We start from the raw sequence: 17,347 nt of genomic DNA, 5'->3' as shown, positions 1-17,347 counted from the left end.
AACAGAAAAGTGCCTTTATTTTTATAGACCATTTGATTCTGTCGACCATCTGATTTTAAAGAACAGGTTAGAAAATACTGGACTCTCAAAGCAAGCGGTTGGCTGGATCTCCAATTATCTCTCTGAAAGAACCCAGAGAGTTCAATGGAAGGACCAGCTTTCTGATGTTCTGTCACTTACCTTTTTACAATATATATTAATAACATAGGACAAAATGTAAGTTATGCAAGTTATCATTTTTATGCCGATGACATGATTTTATATTCTTTTGCAGCTTCACTCACTGAAGCCATAACGAAATTACAGTTAGCATTTACAGCTGCTTGTCACAATTTCACTGAATTGAGTCTTTCTTTAAACCCAAATAAAACTAAAGTTATGTTATTTTCCAACCAAAAAGACAAACAGACATCTCCCCTATATTTGCTCCAGATGTCTCAGTTATTGAAGTTGTAAATACTTTTAAATATTTGGGATTTTTAATGGTTCATTGTCTTTTAAGCCGTATGTCGATTCTCTTGTGAAAAAGCTGCACCTATAACAGAGTTTCTACTTCAGAAACAAGCTCTGTTTTTCTTTTCATGCGAGAGAAAGACTTGTAGCTGCAACATTTCTGCCTGTTTTAGATTATGGGGATGTTTTATACACATGCCCCAGCTAAGGCTTTGCGCTCATTGGATTCGGTCTTTCATGCCTCTTTACGTTTTGTAACAAATTGTGGCGCTCAAACTCATCACTGTGAATTGTATTCTCGTGGTGGTTGGCCTGCTTTAGCCGTTGGTAGGACTACACACTGGCACAAATTTATATACAAGGGACTCCTCAGACTTCTTCCGTCATATTTGAGTGTGACTCTGCAGCACAGATTAGATGGACCTTATGCTCTCCGGTCTCGGAGCGTGTACTTGCTGTCTGTCCCGAGTGTTCGTACAATTAAAGGAAAGATGGTTTTTCAGTACAGGGCACCTACAGACTGGAACTTTCTCCAAAAAACAATCCAGCTTTCAAAGCTCACAACTTTGCCTCAGTTTAATGTTATAATGAAGGACCTGGAAACAAAATCACTCATCTGTAACTGTTTTTAATTACTGTTACTGTTGTTTTATTTCATCATATTTATTTACTTTTAGCATGTTTTAATTCTATGACCTGTTGGGTGTGTGTATTTTTGCCTCTTGACCAGGACTCCCTTGAAAAGGAGATCAATGGATCTCAATGGGATTTTTTTCATGGTTAAATAATGGTTAAATAAATAAATAAAATCAAATAACAACGATTCTTTGTGAATCAGTAAAACAAAATATTCAAACTCATCAACATGTTCATCGATGCAGAAAATAAGAGAATCAGTTTGTCTCGGCCTGTGCCTAAATTTAGAAATGCAGAGCAGATGACGTTTCACTATAGAGGCTCGCGTGCGAGCAAGCCTGTGGGGCTGTGTGTTCTTCATCTGCTCTTCCCTCCTGGGAAATTGTTGCAGATCCTTCAGATTTAAAAGTTTCTCTTAACTCATTCCCTCCAGGATTTTAAGATGTTGCAATTGCAACTATTAACGCCAATTTAAACAAAATTGAGATTTGCTCCTCACCCTACAACTTTATATTTTCATCACAACTGTTGGGTCAAAACTTGCATGTTGTGGTGGTTGAGCCTCCAACCACCCCATAGGTGTTAGTATTTTCTTTTTCTTTAAAACATTTACTTTGTTTACTTAAAATAAGTTGATAATTGGTGCACACATTTGATTTATTTTAAGTGAAAAATACAGTTCATTGACTTTTGTTTGAGTTCCACCTCAGGTGAGCCACATCCACCATGATCAGCAGAGGAGTTTGGGACATTCCACTGGCAAGACTGCAGGGATTCCCAACACTCCTACTGGACTTTATTTTTGCTTATTTGAAAGTAAAATATTTAGTTTATTCTTTGAAAACTATTTTGATTATTTAGATGTGTTTAGTTTGTATTTGTTCTGTTTTTGCAGTCTCAGATTTATTTGTTATAATTTGTAGTTGGTTTGTTTCTCCCCTCCCTCATGTGTCCATTATGGTTTGCCCCTGTCTATACAAGCTTCCCCATTGTGTCTGTGGAGAAGAGTCTGGTCAGGCCTGTTCAGTTTAGTCTTCTTTGTTTGTTTAATTTAGTTACATTTTCAGTTGGGCCCATGTTATTTTTGTTTTTGAAGAAACTGTACCAGTTCAATCAACTTTTTACAAAAAAAGAAACTCACAAAAAAACCCCGTAAAATAAACATCTTGCAAGAAAAACCTTACTTTGTCCACTGACAGATTGTTAACCTTCACACATGTAAAGAAAAAAGAAAGATAAATAAATACAATTCATCAAACATGAGACTTTCCAAGGCATCTAAACAAAAGTGGAGCTGGCAGCGGGTAAGATGCGGAAATGTGGAAATAAACAGGGCGGTCTTCTGATCAGCTTTTTGTTTCAAATGCGCGTTTTGGTTGTGAATTGTTTGTAAATCCATACTGTTTAATTACTTTCTGTTTCTAATTTCTTTGTTTGATGTAATTTTGTGTAATTTAACTATTTATAGTTATTTGTTATTTAATTATGAAATGAAAAAATACTCATATTTATATCTGTGTACACATTTTTTTTACCTTGCTTGGTTGCTCACAACAATAATCAGTAACTGTAATTGGAAAAATCACCATTTTGAAATGAGAAGAAAATCCAAATAAAAAAGTGGAAGACAAGTAATTGAATCCTGAGTCATGAGTGGAGTCCTACTAGTATTTCCTCCATTTGATGCCTTCCCCTTCAAGTGGGGTAAAAGAGCTTGACTGCAACTTTGACCAATCTACCGTGACCACAGTCATGAGTCATTCACGACTGTTTCCCTTCTGACTCCTTCATGGGAGCCGTTCTCATTTATATTAACTCTTATTAGCTCTCTGTACTTTTTCCTATGCAAGCTGCACGTGAACGCTCATTTGCGCTGAATGCGAGTGTGGGTGAGTGTCTGTGCAGTGGCTGGGGGGAGCTGCGCTGAGCGGGCGCGGGTGTGGAGCAGTCCATCACACGTGGAGCACAACATGAACAGAGTATGAAAGAATTTGTGATCATTTCAGTATCATGTATAATTGTTTATTTGTACTGAATCCTTTCTGTTAGTAGGAAAACAGAAAACATATTTGGTCTTAAAATACCTTTAATTCATTGTGTTGGAAAACAAATAGGAAAAAAAAATCAAAATCGTGACTTTATGACTGTGAATCGATTCGTGGCTTGACTGAATAGTTATATAGTCAGCTGGGGTGGAGCTTATCGCTCTGGATGCTCTTTGTCTTTTCAGAGCAGCTTTTTGTACATTTGGTTTCTACAGACCTCTGAGGATTATTTTGGATGTATTAAGTTAAATATGTTTGCTGCTGAGTGGACATTTTTTCTGATAACAGCTTTATTGTCTCCCCATTGCTTAGGTCACAGAGTTGAATGAATCACTATCCAACGAGGAGAGGAACCTTCTCTCCGTGGCTTACAAAAACGTGGTCGGAGCAAGGCGTTCCTCCTGGCGCGTCATCTCCAGCATTGAGCAAAAAACGTCAGCCGATGGCAATGAGAAGAAGATCGAGATGGTGCGTGCCTATCGGGAAAAGATCGAGAAAGAGCTGGAGACAGTGTGTCAAGACGTCCTTAACCTCCTTGACAACTTCCTGATCAAGAACTGCAACGAGACGCAGCACGAGAGCAAGGTGTTCTACCTGAAGATGAAGGGCGACTACTACCGCTACCTGGCCGAGGTGGCGACGGGGGAGAAGAGAGCCTCGGTGGTGGAGTCCTCCGAGAAGTCGTACAGCGAGGCCCACGAGATCAGCAAGGAACACATGCAGCCCACCCATCCCATCCGCCTGGGGCTGGCGCTCAACTACTCAGTCTTCTACTACGAGATCCAGAACGCCCCTGAGCAGGCGTGCCACCTGGCAAAGACCGCCTTTGATGACGCCATTGCTGAGCTGGACACCCTCAATGAGGACTCCTACAAAGACTCCACTCTCATCATGCAGCTGCTACGAGACAACTTGACGCTGTGGACAAGTGACCAGCAGGACGACGAGGGCGGAGAGGGCAACAACTAAAGAAGCCAACACCAACACACATGCTCACAAATGACGCCAAAATTACACCAATAGTTAAAAAGTTTTTAATTTAAAATAAAGGGAGGGCGGGGTGGGGGAACATTGGCGACCAGCTGGCGGTACCGATGTGACTGCTGTTCTTTATTTTTTCACAAATTTAACGTTGGAGGAAGTTTAGTTTGGAAAAACAAACAATATAAAGGAAAAAAAAACAGAATGAAACCTCTTTGATGGCCTCCGCAGCATTTGCCAAAATTTTTAAGCAAGAGGTTGGTTGTCCATCACAGCGTGAATGTCAGAGTAACAGTACCTTCACACTGGCACAGACTGGTCTTATCAAGCAGATGAGGCTGAGCTGTCTTAATGCACTCAGCAACAGGAGAAGTCCAAATTTCTGTTTTCATGCTTGAGCAGTGAAAAAAAATCTGTGTAACTTTGAATATCCCGGCTTTGCTTAGAGGGAGAGAAGGGAAGGACAGAGAAGAAGAGCAGGCAGCATGCAGCGACGAAGACAGGCTAGCAGAGCTTTCCGACTCCTTTATGAGATTTTAAACGGACAGCCATGGCTAACGGGTGAACGGCAAATAACGTCTGTGGTTGAAGAAAACCTGGTTTGTGTTTGCTTTGTGTCCTGTGTGTATCACACTCAGTCTGGCATATTGTAACTAAGATACAAACTAATGAAGTAAACTTAGTGCAGCTCGTCTCTCTCATGTGCTGATGTGCTTTCTTAATTAAATTAACTGTTTTTGGACACCTGATTCTTATTGTCAGTATTGTCTTTACTGTAACTATTTCTATTTGCTCCTGGTGTTAATTGGAAAAATCTTTATGGCAAAATATTAATAAACCATCTAGAGTATTCAATTGTGGTGACTGAAAGGGGTTCTGCCGTGGCAAAACAACTGAAAGAAGTGGAGCCTAAACCACGTAGAAGAATAAACAAAGTTTAATATAATCGGAGCACATCCACATTTTTAAGGTGGAAGCTGTACTAGTAGATTGGAGGATTGTGGAATGATTATCATCTTCTCTATGGAGGAAATGCACCTTCTTATTTTTTTGTCTCTTTAATTAAAGGAGGAAATCTGCTCCAATATTCTCCATAGTAATACTGTGCATGCTGGTGATGTATTTATACAGTAGCTTTAATTTCTCTTTAATTTCCCTGCGGGCACGTCCCAAATGGATTAATAAAGTTGTCTATTTATCTAGCTCAATTTATTAACTTATTCTGTAGATGTTATGTATTCATATGAACATTGAGTTATTTTACCTTAACCAAATTATTTTTTATTAATTTCTTCCTAAATGCAGTTGTTAGCTAGATCTTTTTTAATCTGTGTTTTCTTTACTCCATTCGCTGAAGTACGCTATACCAAAACAGTGATTGTTAACAATAAATAATGTTACGGACATCACTATGGTGACATGAGTTTTTTGGTGAAAGCTGCAGCACAGCAGGAAACTTCTGAAAACATCCTATTTGGCCTTAGAGAGAAAAAAAGAGGTTTGATCAAATTTGATCCATTCATCCAGACTTTTTGAATAACGTTGTTCTTAAGGCATTCTCACTCAAGAATAGGCTCCATCAGGTAGGAAATGCAGAAAATCTGGATTTGGTTTGGTTCACACTGCATTGTCAGTATGGAACCAAACTGGAAATATAATACAGATACGATGTTGATGATTTGAGGGCTAAATGTTTCAAAAAGAAAAACCTAGAAAGAAATCAAAACGGGCTAGTTCCATCTCAAAATGTATGAAATATTTTTATCTCCTCTTAACAGGTTTTTTTCATAAACTGATGAGACATTTTCCATTCTTTTCTAGTAATAATACTCTGCTTTGTTCAGCTATTATGCTTTTGCTAAAAATGACTGCAGACAGTCATAATTAGGGGTGTAACAATTAACCTCAGGGTTCCTGCGTGGTCTTCAATAGTCTTAAAAAGCCTTGAAATTGAAAATGTGGAAGTAAGGTCTTAAAAAGCTTTTAAAAATCCTCAATTTTGATATCTTAGTCTTAAAAATGTTGCAGTTTAAAATGTTTTCTGTATGACTTTTCTGGTCTGAAATTTTATTTGTTTTTAACCACGATTACGTAAGTAAAGCGCGTTCATCAAAATCACCCTGGATTCCAGCCACTGATTAAAATAAAACAAGACTACCGAGGGTGGGGGCGCTTCAGCATTACAACACGGCTCATAGTACAAGGAGGTGAGAATCTATTTGTGACCAGGGCTAGAAGACAGCTCGTACGGTCCGGCACTGCGTACGGGCAGGACTCTAAATCAACACCCGCCAAATGCAGGTAAAATTTTATTTTGGCCATGTAATGTGTTGAGTAGTTGTAAGGAACTAGTTTTGCGGAGCAACACACCAGGTGTAAGGTGACGCGGAGATTGTGAGGAGACTCATGCGAGGAATAAACGAACAGTTGAACTTCACGGAATGTCTGCGTGTGATTCATTCACTATACACGGTGTCAGAAGTTATGGCAACGTTCAAGCTGCCAGAAAGTTTTGACTTCAGCCGTCCAGAGCTCTGGCCGGACCTTTTGGGACGAAGTATTTGTCTATAGACAAATACTTCGTCCCAAAAGTTAATTTGATCAACGAGAGGGCAACATTTTACCAGAGGATGCAGAAACACGGTGAAAGTGCGGAGGGATACATCCGATACGAAAATTGTGACTTCGGCGCAACAAAAGATGAAGACATTCGAGACAGGCTTGTTATTGGCGTGCTGGATAAAGAACTTTCACAACGTCTGCAACTCATGCCAGACTTAACACTGGATGAAGCGTGCGCTCGCGCTAGACAGTCGGAGCAGATCAAAGGACAGATCACAGAGCAGAGCGGAGCGCAGCACGCTTCGTGCGCAGAAACGGGGTTTCTCCGCGGGACATGAAGGCTTCTCAGGAATGGCAACAGCGACAAGCAGACGCGTAGTGGACAAAAGGAGCATTACCACACAAATACTGAAAGAACAGCAAAGGCAAAGTGTTCCCGATGCGGTAAACAGCATTTTAAAAATGTTTGTCCTGCTCGACGTGCAGAGTGCCATAAATGCAGCAAAAAGGGGGATTGTGCAGTTATGTGCTTTAGAGATGTGTCAGCTGAGCAGAGTGAGCCACAGATTTTTTTTCCTGGGATCAGTTAATGTACAAGACTCCAATACGCCGTGGCCTGTGACGGCAAAGCTTCAGGGTTGTGATGTGACGTTCAAATTAGACAGCAGAGCCAATACCAGCATCATTTCTTTGGAGACTTATGAAAGCTTGAAGATAAAACCCCAGCTGGAACCTTCCCAGCTAATGTTGGACTGTCCTGGTGGTAGATTAAAACTCAAGTGAAGTGCACGATGAATGCTTATCCCTTGTGCTATCCAAGGACATAAAAAAAGTATTTGTGTGAGTATGTGAGGGGGGTCATTTTAAATGCCGTGCCCCTTACCAGGTCCAGTCCCTGACAGACGAAAAACACCCCTTTCCTTCATTTTTAAGCAACGTAATGGTGAGCATTTTTAAGCCACATGATAGCGAGCATTTTAAGCAGCATATTCTTCGTCTTCCTCCTCAGAGTCATCACCAGATGAACCACCTTCAGCTGCCAGGAGATTAATCATGGCTGGCTGTTGGGTTCCTCAGTGGTTTTGACAATGAGGCGTTGGATGAGACTCTGGATACAGGGAATAAGGCAACACCTGCAGGTGAGAGAATGTCAGTGAAAACAGCAATAGAGACCAAATTAGAAGAGAAACGGGGTCTTGTACGCCCCAAACATGTTCAACCAGCTGTCCCACATGGAAGTGTCAACACCTGAATGTTCTTTCATCTTGTTAGTCAGGCTACGCAGACCTTCAACAGCGCAAGTGAGGCTAACTTCTGGAGCCGTGTTGTTTGGAATGAACGTACAACACTCAGCTCCAAAGAGAACACAGACTCCGCCTCTCTCAGCCAGGACCATGTCAATGGCGATGCGGTCTTGACAAGCCATAAGGGATATGGCTGCAAGTTGCTCGTGGACAGCTTCAGCCAGCTTGGGTCCAGCTACTGAGGCTTTGGCACCCCCTTCGCAGGGGGACAAACAGGTGGCCTCACCGATTCTTAGGCAGATGAGCGGTGTCAGGAGCTGAGAGCAACTCTATGAGTCAGCATTGCTCTGGGTTTTGTGACCTGTTGTAAGGACTCAGGAGTAGGAGATCAGTTGGTTTCTTCAGCACCCAAAGGTTTTGATACCGGGCGACTTACACTCCTACCCCTCCTTCAGAGGTACCAGCTTTTTGCAATGGCTTTGATGAATCCAGGTGGCTCTCTCAGCTATCTTGACCGCTGTAGAGGTAGTCAGCAGGACAGTATATGGTCCTTCCCAGCGGGGTGCAGCCCAGGTTTTTCTCTTTATCACTTTGATCAGGATCTGGTCACCTGGCTGCAACAGCTCCACCTGGGGGGAACAAGGAATATCTGGCAGATTATTTGGTCTCGACACTTCTTTATTTTGCAATAATTCTCTCATCCATTCTGCCAATGTGGGAGGGTCCGTGGACTTCTCCTTCACATCTGACAGAATGGGCACAACAAAACGTCTCCCATAAATGATCTCAAAGGGTGTCAACCCTTGCCCACCTCTGGGAGTCAGTCTCATGTACATTTTAACTAGGTCTAGACATTCAACCCATGGTCTTCCTGTCTCAGCCATAGATTCTTCTGGTGGAAAAATCTGATAAGTCACCTCGATTTTGTACAGATTTTCGGAAGGTTCATTCGGTCACTAAGCCAGAGTGTTTTCCTTTGCCCCACTTGGATGACTGTATTGACCATATGGGTTCTGCCATTTTTGTTACTAAACTTGACCTTCTTAAAGGTTATTGGCAGATTCCTTTGACCCCAAGAGCATGTGAGATTTCAGCCTTTGTTACCCCTGAAGATTTTTGTCAGTACAACGTGATGGCTTATGGCATGAGAAATGCACCAGCAACATTTCAACGGCTAATAAACACAGTGCTAAGGGATGTACCAGGTTTTGAAGCTTACTTGGATAACATTGTTTGCAGTTCTTGTTGGCAGTGTTAATTTTGACGGAGAATTTTAATTTAGTTTTAGTCATAGTCTTTTGACTAATATAGGGTTTAGTTTTAGTCGCAATTTAGTCATGTTGATTCTATTAATTTTAGTCAAATTTTAGTCAACTAAATTACAGTAGACATTTAGTCGACAAAAATATAAATAAAGGTAAAGCGTTTTAATTAAATTTACTAAGTATGATCATATGAATAACACGCAAAGATTTTACTAATTTGAAAAAAACATTTTACTTCACTTTGCTTTCCAAACTTGTCATTTCTGGAAATTCAGCTTCAACTTAAAACATATTAAAAGAAAAAAATAATTATAATTCCATCCCATTTCCAATAAGAAAGTGTCTATTTGTATGTAATTTTAAAAAAACGTGCGGCCAGTGATAAACTTTTTTCTTAATTGCACTGACCCAGAGGAAATGGGTTAAGGTTATGATTATGGTTATGGTTAAGGTTAAACAAGTAAATGTTTCCTGAGTGCTGCTGTCTCTGCAGCTCTCGGCTCCACCAGGGGATGGGTCAAATGTGGAGAACACATTTCACACATTTCGGAGTGTGAAAGTTAATGGGACTTTAAGTTTAATTTTAAATACGTGCGGCCAACAAAATAAATCCAACCTTGGAGAAACTTAAAATGCAGCAATGGGACCTTGGCTGCACGTGTTACATGTGGACAAAACATAAATTTTCATCATATTCTGTACTGATCACATGTAAATATGTGTAAATAACATCAGTCTTATTATAAATGTCTTAACAAAAAAAACTTGTATTGAGGAGGTAGTCAAGTGTAAAAATGCATAAAAAAACATTCACTAGTAGGTAGGGTTGGGCACCGATGGGTTCTGATGCGGTTCCGGTTCTACCGCGGTTCTTTTGTTTCGGTTTCGGTTCCCTTTCGGTGCTTATTGCGGTACTTCAGTAATAAAAAAATAATGCCTTTATCTTCCTAAACCCAAAGCAGAACGGCTTCAAACAAGCGCAGACTCCCTCCTGCCGTGCAGCTGTGCGCACGTAATATAAAGCATAATGTAGCGTCCCCCCAGACTGATGCACCGAAACTCCAAAGCTTTTTAATGCTCTTTATTCTGGTTACTGTCGGCCGTAACCAACGCCGTACAACTTGCAGCAACTTCAGAACCGAACCAACAGGGGAGAGCGCTTCCCCCAAAACATTCTCATTCCCTCGCGCCTGCACAGCCCACCCTCTTTTTCCTATTCAGCCAATAGCTGCGCCCAACCAGTCCAAACCCCCCGACAACAGGCTGAGTGACAGAACAAGGGCCAATCAGCGTCTCCTACTGGTGCATTCACTGAACCCTGGAATCCAGAATGCACCCATACAGTTACCCAGCAGAACTCAGTCCGCTACACTAATATAAAACTCCGTCTTAAATAAACTTAAACGTCCTTGAAATTTTAGCCTGACATTTTATTAAATTAAATCAGGAACGTGGGATTTATTTGCAGTTGTTTTTGGGCAAAAGCAATATTTTATTTCAATAAAATAAGGCGGAAGATAAATGTCAATCACACAACTGCAAAGCGCAGCAGATGATGACGACCCGCTGTGGTGGTGGGCGGAGCCGAGCCGAGCTTTCTGCTATTAGCAGCCCAACAAGGAGGAAACGATTCATTGTTTCATTTTGGGATGGGGCTCCAGCGTTGTTTAAAAATTGCGAAAACTCCACTATTCACAGCGAAAGTCCCGCCCACCGACGTTGCGGAAGCCGACCATCTCGGCAGTTTTTTATGAGCCCGCCCACGAACACAAGAAAGTAAATAGATAGGCTGAATCGTAAAGAATCAGAAGGGAGTACAAGTGATTGACATGTCCACAGACAAATGAAACTTCAATGAACTTTGGAACCGAAATCCGGCACCGTTTGCAGCCGCATCTTTCGGTTTCGGTAGAACCACGCAAATCATAACGGTTCCTACTTGGAACCGAACTTCGGTGCCCAACCCTACTAGTAGGGAGCAAGCTGTCCAGGACACGTGTGAGCATGTGTGTGGAGTACTGTTAAGTACCACCGCCAGCCAAAATATGGCGCTGTTGCCACGTAACGTGGTGGAGTAGGAGATTAAACCGGTGACTGCTTGTGGATCTGAAGAAGCAGCGGGACTGCTAGCGCTCGGAAATGCACAAAAACATTGGTTTATAGCTTTACAAACGTCATGCTAAAACAAAAACGCATTACTGACATTAGGGGGAGAATTCTGATTCAGACCAATACACTGGAAATAATCGTGTTTGTATGTTTACCTTTGCATGGATTTCAGGCTGGCTTGTCTGCAAACGTCGCTTCAGGTTTTCTTGTGTTTTTGCCTGTGATGGTCGCTCCACACAACGTCTTGTTGAGGGTCACGTTAAATATAACATTTGTCCCTACATGTACTCTTCTTTTTCTACCTGGAGTAGACATTTTTCACCTATATCACAGATCACAATTCATTGAATTAGCGTCTTCCCAGGCGGGCTGCAGGGCTCTGTGTTCTGATTGGATCGCTCTGCATTGGCTCCCGCCCTCCTTCATCAGGAGTCGCTATAATTGGATGTCGTCTTCGAAGAGCATTTTCGTTTCATTTTTATTCGTTGACGAAAATGTCTAACAATTTAGTTAAAGTTCTCGTGTCTGGGCGGGAGTTTTTGTTTCGTTTTCGTTTCGTTGGGTGAAAAATGTCGTTGACGAAGACGATGACGAAAATTTTTCGTCAACGCAATTAACACTACTTGTTGGCGTGATCACTTTTCACAACTCATTGATGTTTTTTTCAGGTTGACTGAGGCTAATCTGACACTGAACCTTGCTAAGTGTGTGTTTGGACAAGCTACAGTCACCTATTTGGGAAAGGTGGTTGGTTGTGGACGCATCTGTCCAAGCCAAGATTGAGGCCATCGTGGACTGTTGCATTCCCCGCACGAGACGTGACCATAGGCGCTTTCTCGGCATGGCCGGTTATTATAGGGGCTTCTGTAAAAATGTTGCTATTGTTGTTGCTCCTCTAACCAAATTGCTCAGCCCTAAGGTCCCCTTTGAGTGGTTCGAGGCCTGTCAGATGGCCTGAAATTGCTGATGCCGTGTGCACCTGTTCTTGTTGCCCCAGACTTTAATCTGCCATTCAAACTTGCAGTGGATGCCAGTGAGGTTGGTGCTGGAGCTGTCCTCCTTCAAGAACAATCGGGAGTTGAGCATCCAGTTTGCTACTTCTCCCGAAAGTTTAACCGCTTTCAACTCCGGTACTCAACCATTGCAAAAGAAGCCCTTGCACTTATTCTGGCTCTTGAGCACTTTGAGGTCTATGTTTCTTCCACCCAAACAGTAGTGGTGTACACGGATCACAATCCACTGGATGCCCTGCAGCGCATGAAGAATTCCAATCAACGTCTGATGTGGTGGTGCCAGTTTTTGCAAGGCTTCGTTTTGGACATCCGCCATGTTAGAGGACGTGACAATGTCCTCGCGGATGCCCTCTCAAGGTCATGAGTAGCGAAAAAAAAATGTTGCATGTTGGTGACCAACATGTTTATGGGAGGGGATGTTATGTGAACCTTTTTTTTCTTTCAGTTTTTCCTTCCAGCTCCAGGTTTTCCAGCCTGCTCCAAACACCCTGATGGTGGAGGATTTAAAAGGCCCATTTTGGCTCCTCCTTCTCTCTCTATTCCCATGGCCGGCAGCCACACCAGCAGAAACTGCTCATGCCTGACTCAGCAGTTCTTTCCCCTCCCCAGTTTGTTAGTGGTTTAGTGGGAATAAACTAGGTTTTCTTGTAACTTAAACACTTGATTGAGTCGTTTATGTTCCATCTACCGAACCTGGAAGTAACAGTTGTCTTGCTTATCTTCAAGTAAGCAAAATTTTTGTCTTAAACAGACTTTTTTAATTGAACAGTCTTCATACTGCTACACTGTGCATGAATAACTCATCTGTGTGCTTGCTACCTGCAGTGCACTGAACATGTGACCTCGCGCATGGGATGCTGGCTAAAGAAAAACAACTTTCCCTTTAAGATAAGGTGTATTCACTTCAATTTACCTGTAAAAAGGTTCATATAAGCATTTTTCACACCCCCATAAAAATTTCAGCAAGTCTCAATTAGCCTCTTTATCTGAACATGTCTCTTAGGTCTTGATAGTCTTTTCACAGTTGGAGACTTGGGCGAGCTGTGAAGTCTCACATCAGTAAATGAGGCAGATCCTGCTGTCAGACCATTTTCCACTTGATCTTGCCCGTTGGTGGTTAGGTCAAACGGCACTGTAAAGTCCTGCTGGCTTGTATCCATAACTGCAGCATCTTCACTCGTTGGCTGAAGCTGAAGATCTGTGCAGTTTCTGCGGTCCATTGTCTGAAAACAGTTGACAAGGAACACCGTGTCTGGCAAACACACACTTCAGGTAACTGATCACTGCTTTACTTGATGTTGACTGCAGCACTCTGACTTCAGGATATTTTGAGAAGTAATCTGTTACAACCAAGTAACTTTTGTCATTACAGTCAAAAAGATCAGTTCCAACTTTGTAATAAGGACTGTGTGGCACTGGATGAGGCGTCAGCGGCTCTGCTTGTTGTTTTGGCCTGTAAGTGCAGCAAAGTTCCCATGAAGCTGTCGTTTGGCTGATGTCCTGTTGATCCTTGGCCAGTACATTACGTCTCTTGCTCTACGTTTCCACTTGACGTCTCCAAGGTGACCTCCGTGTATCTTTTGAAGCATCTGCTTCCGCAGAGAAGTTGGAATGACAAACTTGCATCCTTTTAACACCATGTCATCCGCCACTGAGAGCTGTGCACTGCAGTTCCAGAAGTCTTGTATTTTTAAAAGGCATTCTTTTGTTTTCAGGCCATCCTTTGAGAATGTTGCTTTCAGTTCTTTCATGGTTTCATCTGAATTTGTCACTGTTCGTTTTTGTTCTGTTCGGTCAGCAGTTACAGGCAGAGATGTCATAATGATGTCCACATATGCTTGTTTGTCTGTACCTTTTCCGCTGTCCTCCTTTTCCTCTTTGTCCACTGCTGTAGACAGGGTTTCGGCCGTGTACATGTACCTTCCTTTTGTGTACATCATGTCCTGAGTTTGTCTGCCCGTTACAAAGGCAGTTTGATCTTCATTGATTAACTCTCCAATAAGGCGGATGGGTTCAACAAATGATTGAATAGGAAGCTGGTCAAAAAAACGAACAAACAACAACAACAACAAAAAACTTAAATTGCATTTTTATTGATAAATATCACAACATTTTAAATATAAAAGGTTGATTTTAAACCTATGTTCAAGCTTACACAATTAAAACAATGACGGGTAATTTGTTGTCACTGTGCCCTTAAGGTAGGCTCAAAAATCAGCTCTGGACATGACATTTAAAAATAAAAAAGACATTGTTCACTTTCATTAATTTTTTTTTTTACACAAATTGAAATTTTGTTGTACAAATTAGCTTATTTATGTGTTGATCAACCAAGTAACTCACTGAACTTCATTTCCCAGAAATCCATTCGCGCACTGCAGCAAACCCGTCGGACGCGCACACCTACCTTCCAGTGCCAACACAGATGTGTCTGAAGGAGCGGAGCACGCGAGGCGGCGGCAGCATCCGGAGCTAACCGAGACCGTTTCTCCGCGTGACTGATCCGGTAAGATGAAGGCAGAAAAGCAACACTCGGGTTACCGCGGGTAGACACGGTTTCCTGTTTCGTCCGCTTGTTTCGTTCAAGGATGTAAACTTTATGATGGAGTCTGTGTCGGTCATAACGGGCGCTCTGCTCGTGAATGCTGGCGGCCGGTTCGTTTGTTCACTGACGCTTTAAAATCAGACGGTTTTTGAACGAGAAATCTATCATTCCATTCATCCGAGGACAAACGTGGGCTGAACGTCCTGGTTCGATGGTGCTCGTTTGGGACGCCGGGTCCCGTTCAGAGGACTCGACATGTCATTCATTTCGCAGCGACCGCCGCTGGATCATGATCTACAGGACTCTGCTGTTGCAGATCCACTTACTCCATTGTCGTGTCTATGAGAACAATCATCTTAAAGTCGATCATAATTTCTCCTTGATGTTGGGCTTGAATGACGTTTTGTGAAAAACGCCCCATTTTATTGCACGCCGGCATGTTTATGACTGTGGAGGCTGGAAAGAGCCAATTTGATACAAATATATACACCATTAAATAAATAAATAAATGTGTCATTAATTATTTAAAAGTGGCAATAAATAAATGTTGAAATCAATAAATACATGTTGAAGTAAATGTGGCATTAAAATATTAAAATGGAACATTTAAACATTTAATGACATATTTATTTATTTCATTGTCCCTTGTAGGTTAAAAGAGCCAAATTGAAATAAATAAATGTAATATGAAATAAATAAATACATGTGTCATTAATTATTTAATAGTGCATTAAATAAATTCATTCATTCATCTTCCAGACCGCTTCGTCCCTTTCGGGGTTGCGGGGGTGCCGGAGCCTATCCCGGCTACTGAAGGGCGAAGGCGGGGTACACCCTGGACAGGTCGCCAGTCTGTCGCAGGGCCTCAATCACACACCCATTCACTCTCACAGTCACACCTAGGGACAATTTAGAGTCACCAATGAACCTATGAAGCATGTTTTTGGACGGTGGGAGGAAGCCGGAGTCCCCGGTGAAAACCCACGCATGCACGGGGAGAACATGCAAACTCCACACAGAAAGGTCCCAGCCGGGATTCGAACCGGGGCCTTCTCGCTGTGAGGCAAGAGCGCTAACCACTTGCGCCACCGTGCAGCCCGCATTAAATAAATAAAAGTTTAAATTAATGTTTAAATAAATGTGGCATTAAACTGTTAAAATTGCCATTAAAAAGCACTTTTTAACATTTCATCATATATATATTTTTTAAATATTTATTTATTTATTTATTTCATGATTTAATGACACATTTCATGAAACAGGAAGTGGACACACCATTCAAATGCAATCTGTCAAACTCTGCCGTCAAACTCAGTGGGCGGGCCTAACTCTCATCATCGCTGCTCCATTGCTCTGGTCTGGTGCAATCCTCGTCATGGCGAAACTCGGAAATCTTCGTTTTGAAAGTTTTTGTCTGACACCTCACTCACATACACGCTGTAAACATTGTTTTGGTGAAACGAAGAACTTTTGTTAGGTTCGCTAAATAAAAATGTATTCTCCGTCCACTTCTGCGGCACCGTTGTTAACACCGGATCCTTTCCCCACGGAGTTTCCGCTTTTGTGCGGCATGGGAGACTCCCTGGCTGGGAACGGAGCTCGCCAAATAACCCTGAATGCAGTGTGCAAACGTTTGCGTTCCCACGTCAGCGACTGAGCCCAATACGGAGCGTGGAGAGGAAGCGCGGACATGAAGGGAGGAGGGTGCGCGTGTCCGTGCGTGTCCGTGCTCCCTCACTTCTCCGTACCGAGAAGCGGCTGAAAAGGAGTTTATTCTTCAGTGAAGGCAGAAGCGCGCGCTACTGGCTTTAATGCACAGAGTGACACTTCCCATCGGCATTATTAAGTACGCCGTCGCCGTAGTTTTTGGTTCTGAAGAAAAAAAAAAAAACTCTTCATATTGAGCAATATTCTAATGTTCTATGAACATTTTACCAAGGATGATCAGAAGTGGACAGGTAACAGACATCATCGAGGAGGTGGGGGGTTATCTGGATTCACGATCGCCTCTGTTCTGTGACACCCATCATTTTCTATGTTCAAATATATTTTTCTGGACAGTTTTCTGCGTAGTCCCGTACTCCAATCGCTGAAATAAATTCAAGTTAAATTACGCGATCCGCCGGTTATTGCTTACTAGATGCAGTGCTTTAAGTGGACAACAAGAAGTGGCGGTGCTCACTTTATCGGAAGTCGAAACATAAAATAGAATCTTGAATGTAAACATTAATCGATAAAAAGAAGTCCTTTTTTCAACGTGTCTTAATAGGAAATAAGAAAGAGGGAGCTCAAGTCTAGTCTAAAAATAAATATAATCAAACACTAACATGTGTTCGTAAAATTATTTTAATTATTTTTTTCATAAAAAAAATTTAATTATTTTAAAGTTGAAGACGAGACTTTGGTTGGTGATTTTTATGGAGGAGCTGTACAATTCTGTATGATATGCAACTTAGAATTTATAAGCTACAACCAAACAGTGAAAAAAAAAAAA

At 41.8% G+C, this 17,347-nt stretch overlaps 2 protein-coding genes across 4 annotated transcripts in view; both read left to right on the top strand.

The window, feature by feature from the left end:
* The first annotated feature begins 2,087 nt into the window (after positions 1–2,087).
* Positions 2,088–5,524, top strand: LOC112143003 (14-3-3 protein gamma-1). 2 transcript variants are annotated; one of them, XM_036215269.1, is made up of 3 exons: positions 2,088–2,393; positions 2,940–3,068; positions 3,447–5,524. In XM_036215269.1, exons 2-3 carry the CDS (start codon positions 2,967–2,969, stop codon positions 4,101–4,103), a joined length of 759 nt encoding a protein of 252 aa, XP_036071162.1. In that variant the 5' UTR covers positions 2,088–2,393; positions 2,940–2,966; the 3' UTR covers positions 4,104–5,524. The 2 variants fall into 2 exon arrangements, with proteins under 2 accessions (XP_036071162.1, XP_024122493.1); XM_024266725.2 differs by lacking the exon at positions 2,940–3,068 and having other exon boundaries at positions 2,092–2,393.
* Positions 5,525–14,239: 8,715 nt separating this feature from the next.
* specc1 (sperm antigen with calponin homology and coiled-coil domains 1) overlaps positions 14,240–17,347 on the top strand; it is a 192,076-nt gene continuing 188,968 nt past the window's right edge. The window contains exon 1 of one of the 2 annotated variants that reach the window (XM_036215275.1): positions 14,240–14,814. The gene's annotated coding sequence lies outside the window, so the exon portion shown is untranslated. The remainder of the gene's footprint in view (positions 14,815–17,347) is intronic. The other variant, XM_036215272.1, reaches the window with a different exon arrangement.

Source organism: Oryzias melastigma, linkage group LG14 (assembly GCF_002922805.2).
Source record: "Oryzias melastigma strain HK-1 linkage group LG14, ASM292280v2, whole genome shotgun sequence".
Classification (NCBI taxonomy): Eukaryota; Metazoa; Chordata; class Actinopteri; order Beloniformes; family Adrianichthyidae; genus Oryzias; species Oryzias melastigma.
The sequence above is the reverse complement of the archived record's forward strand: the minus strand, read 5'-3'. Positions and strand labels throughout refer to the sequence as shown.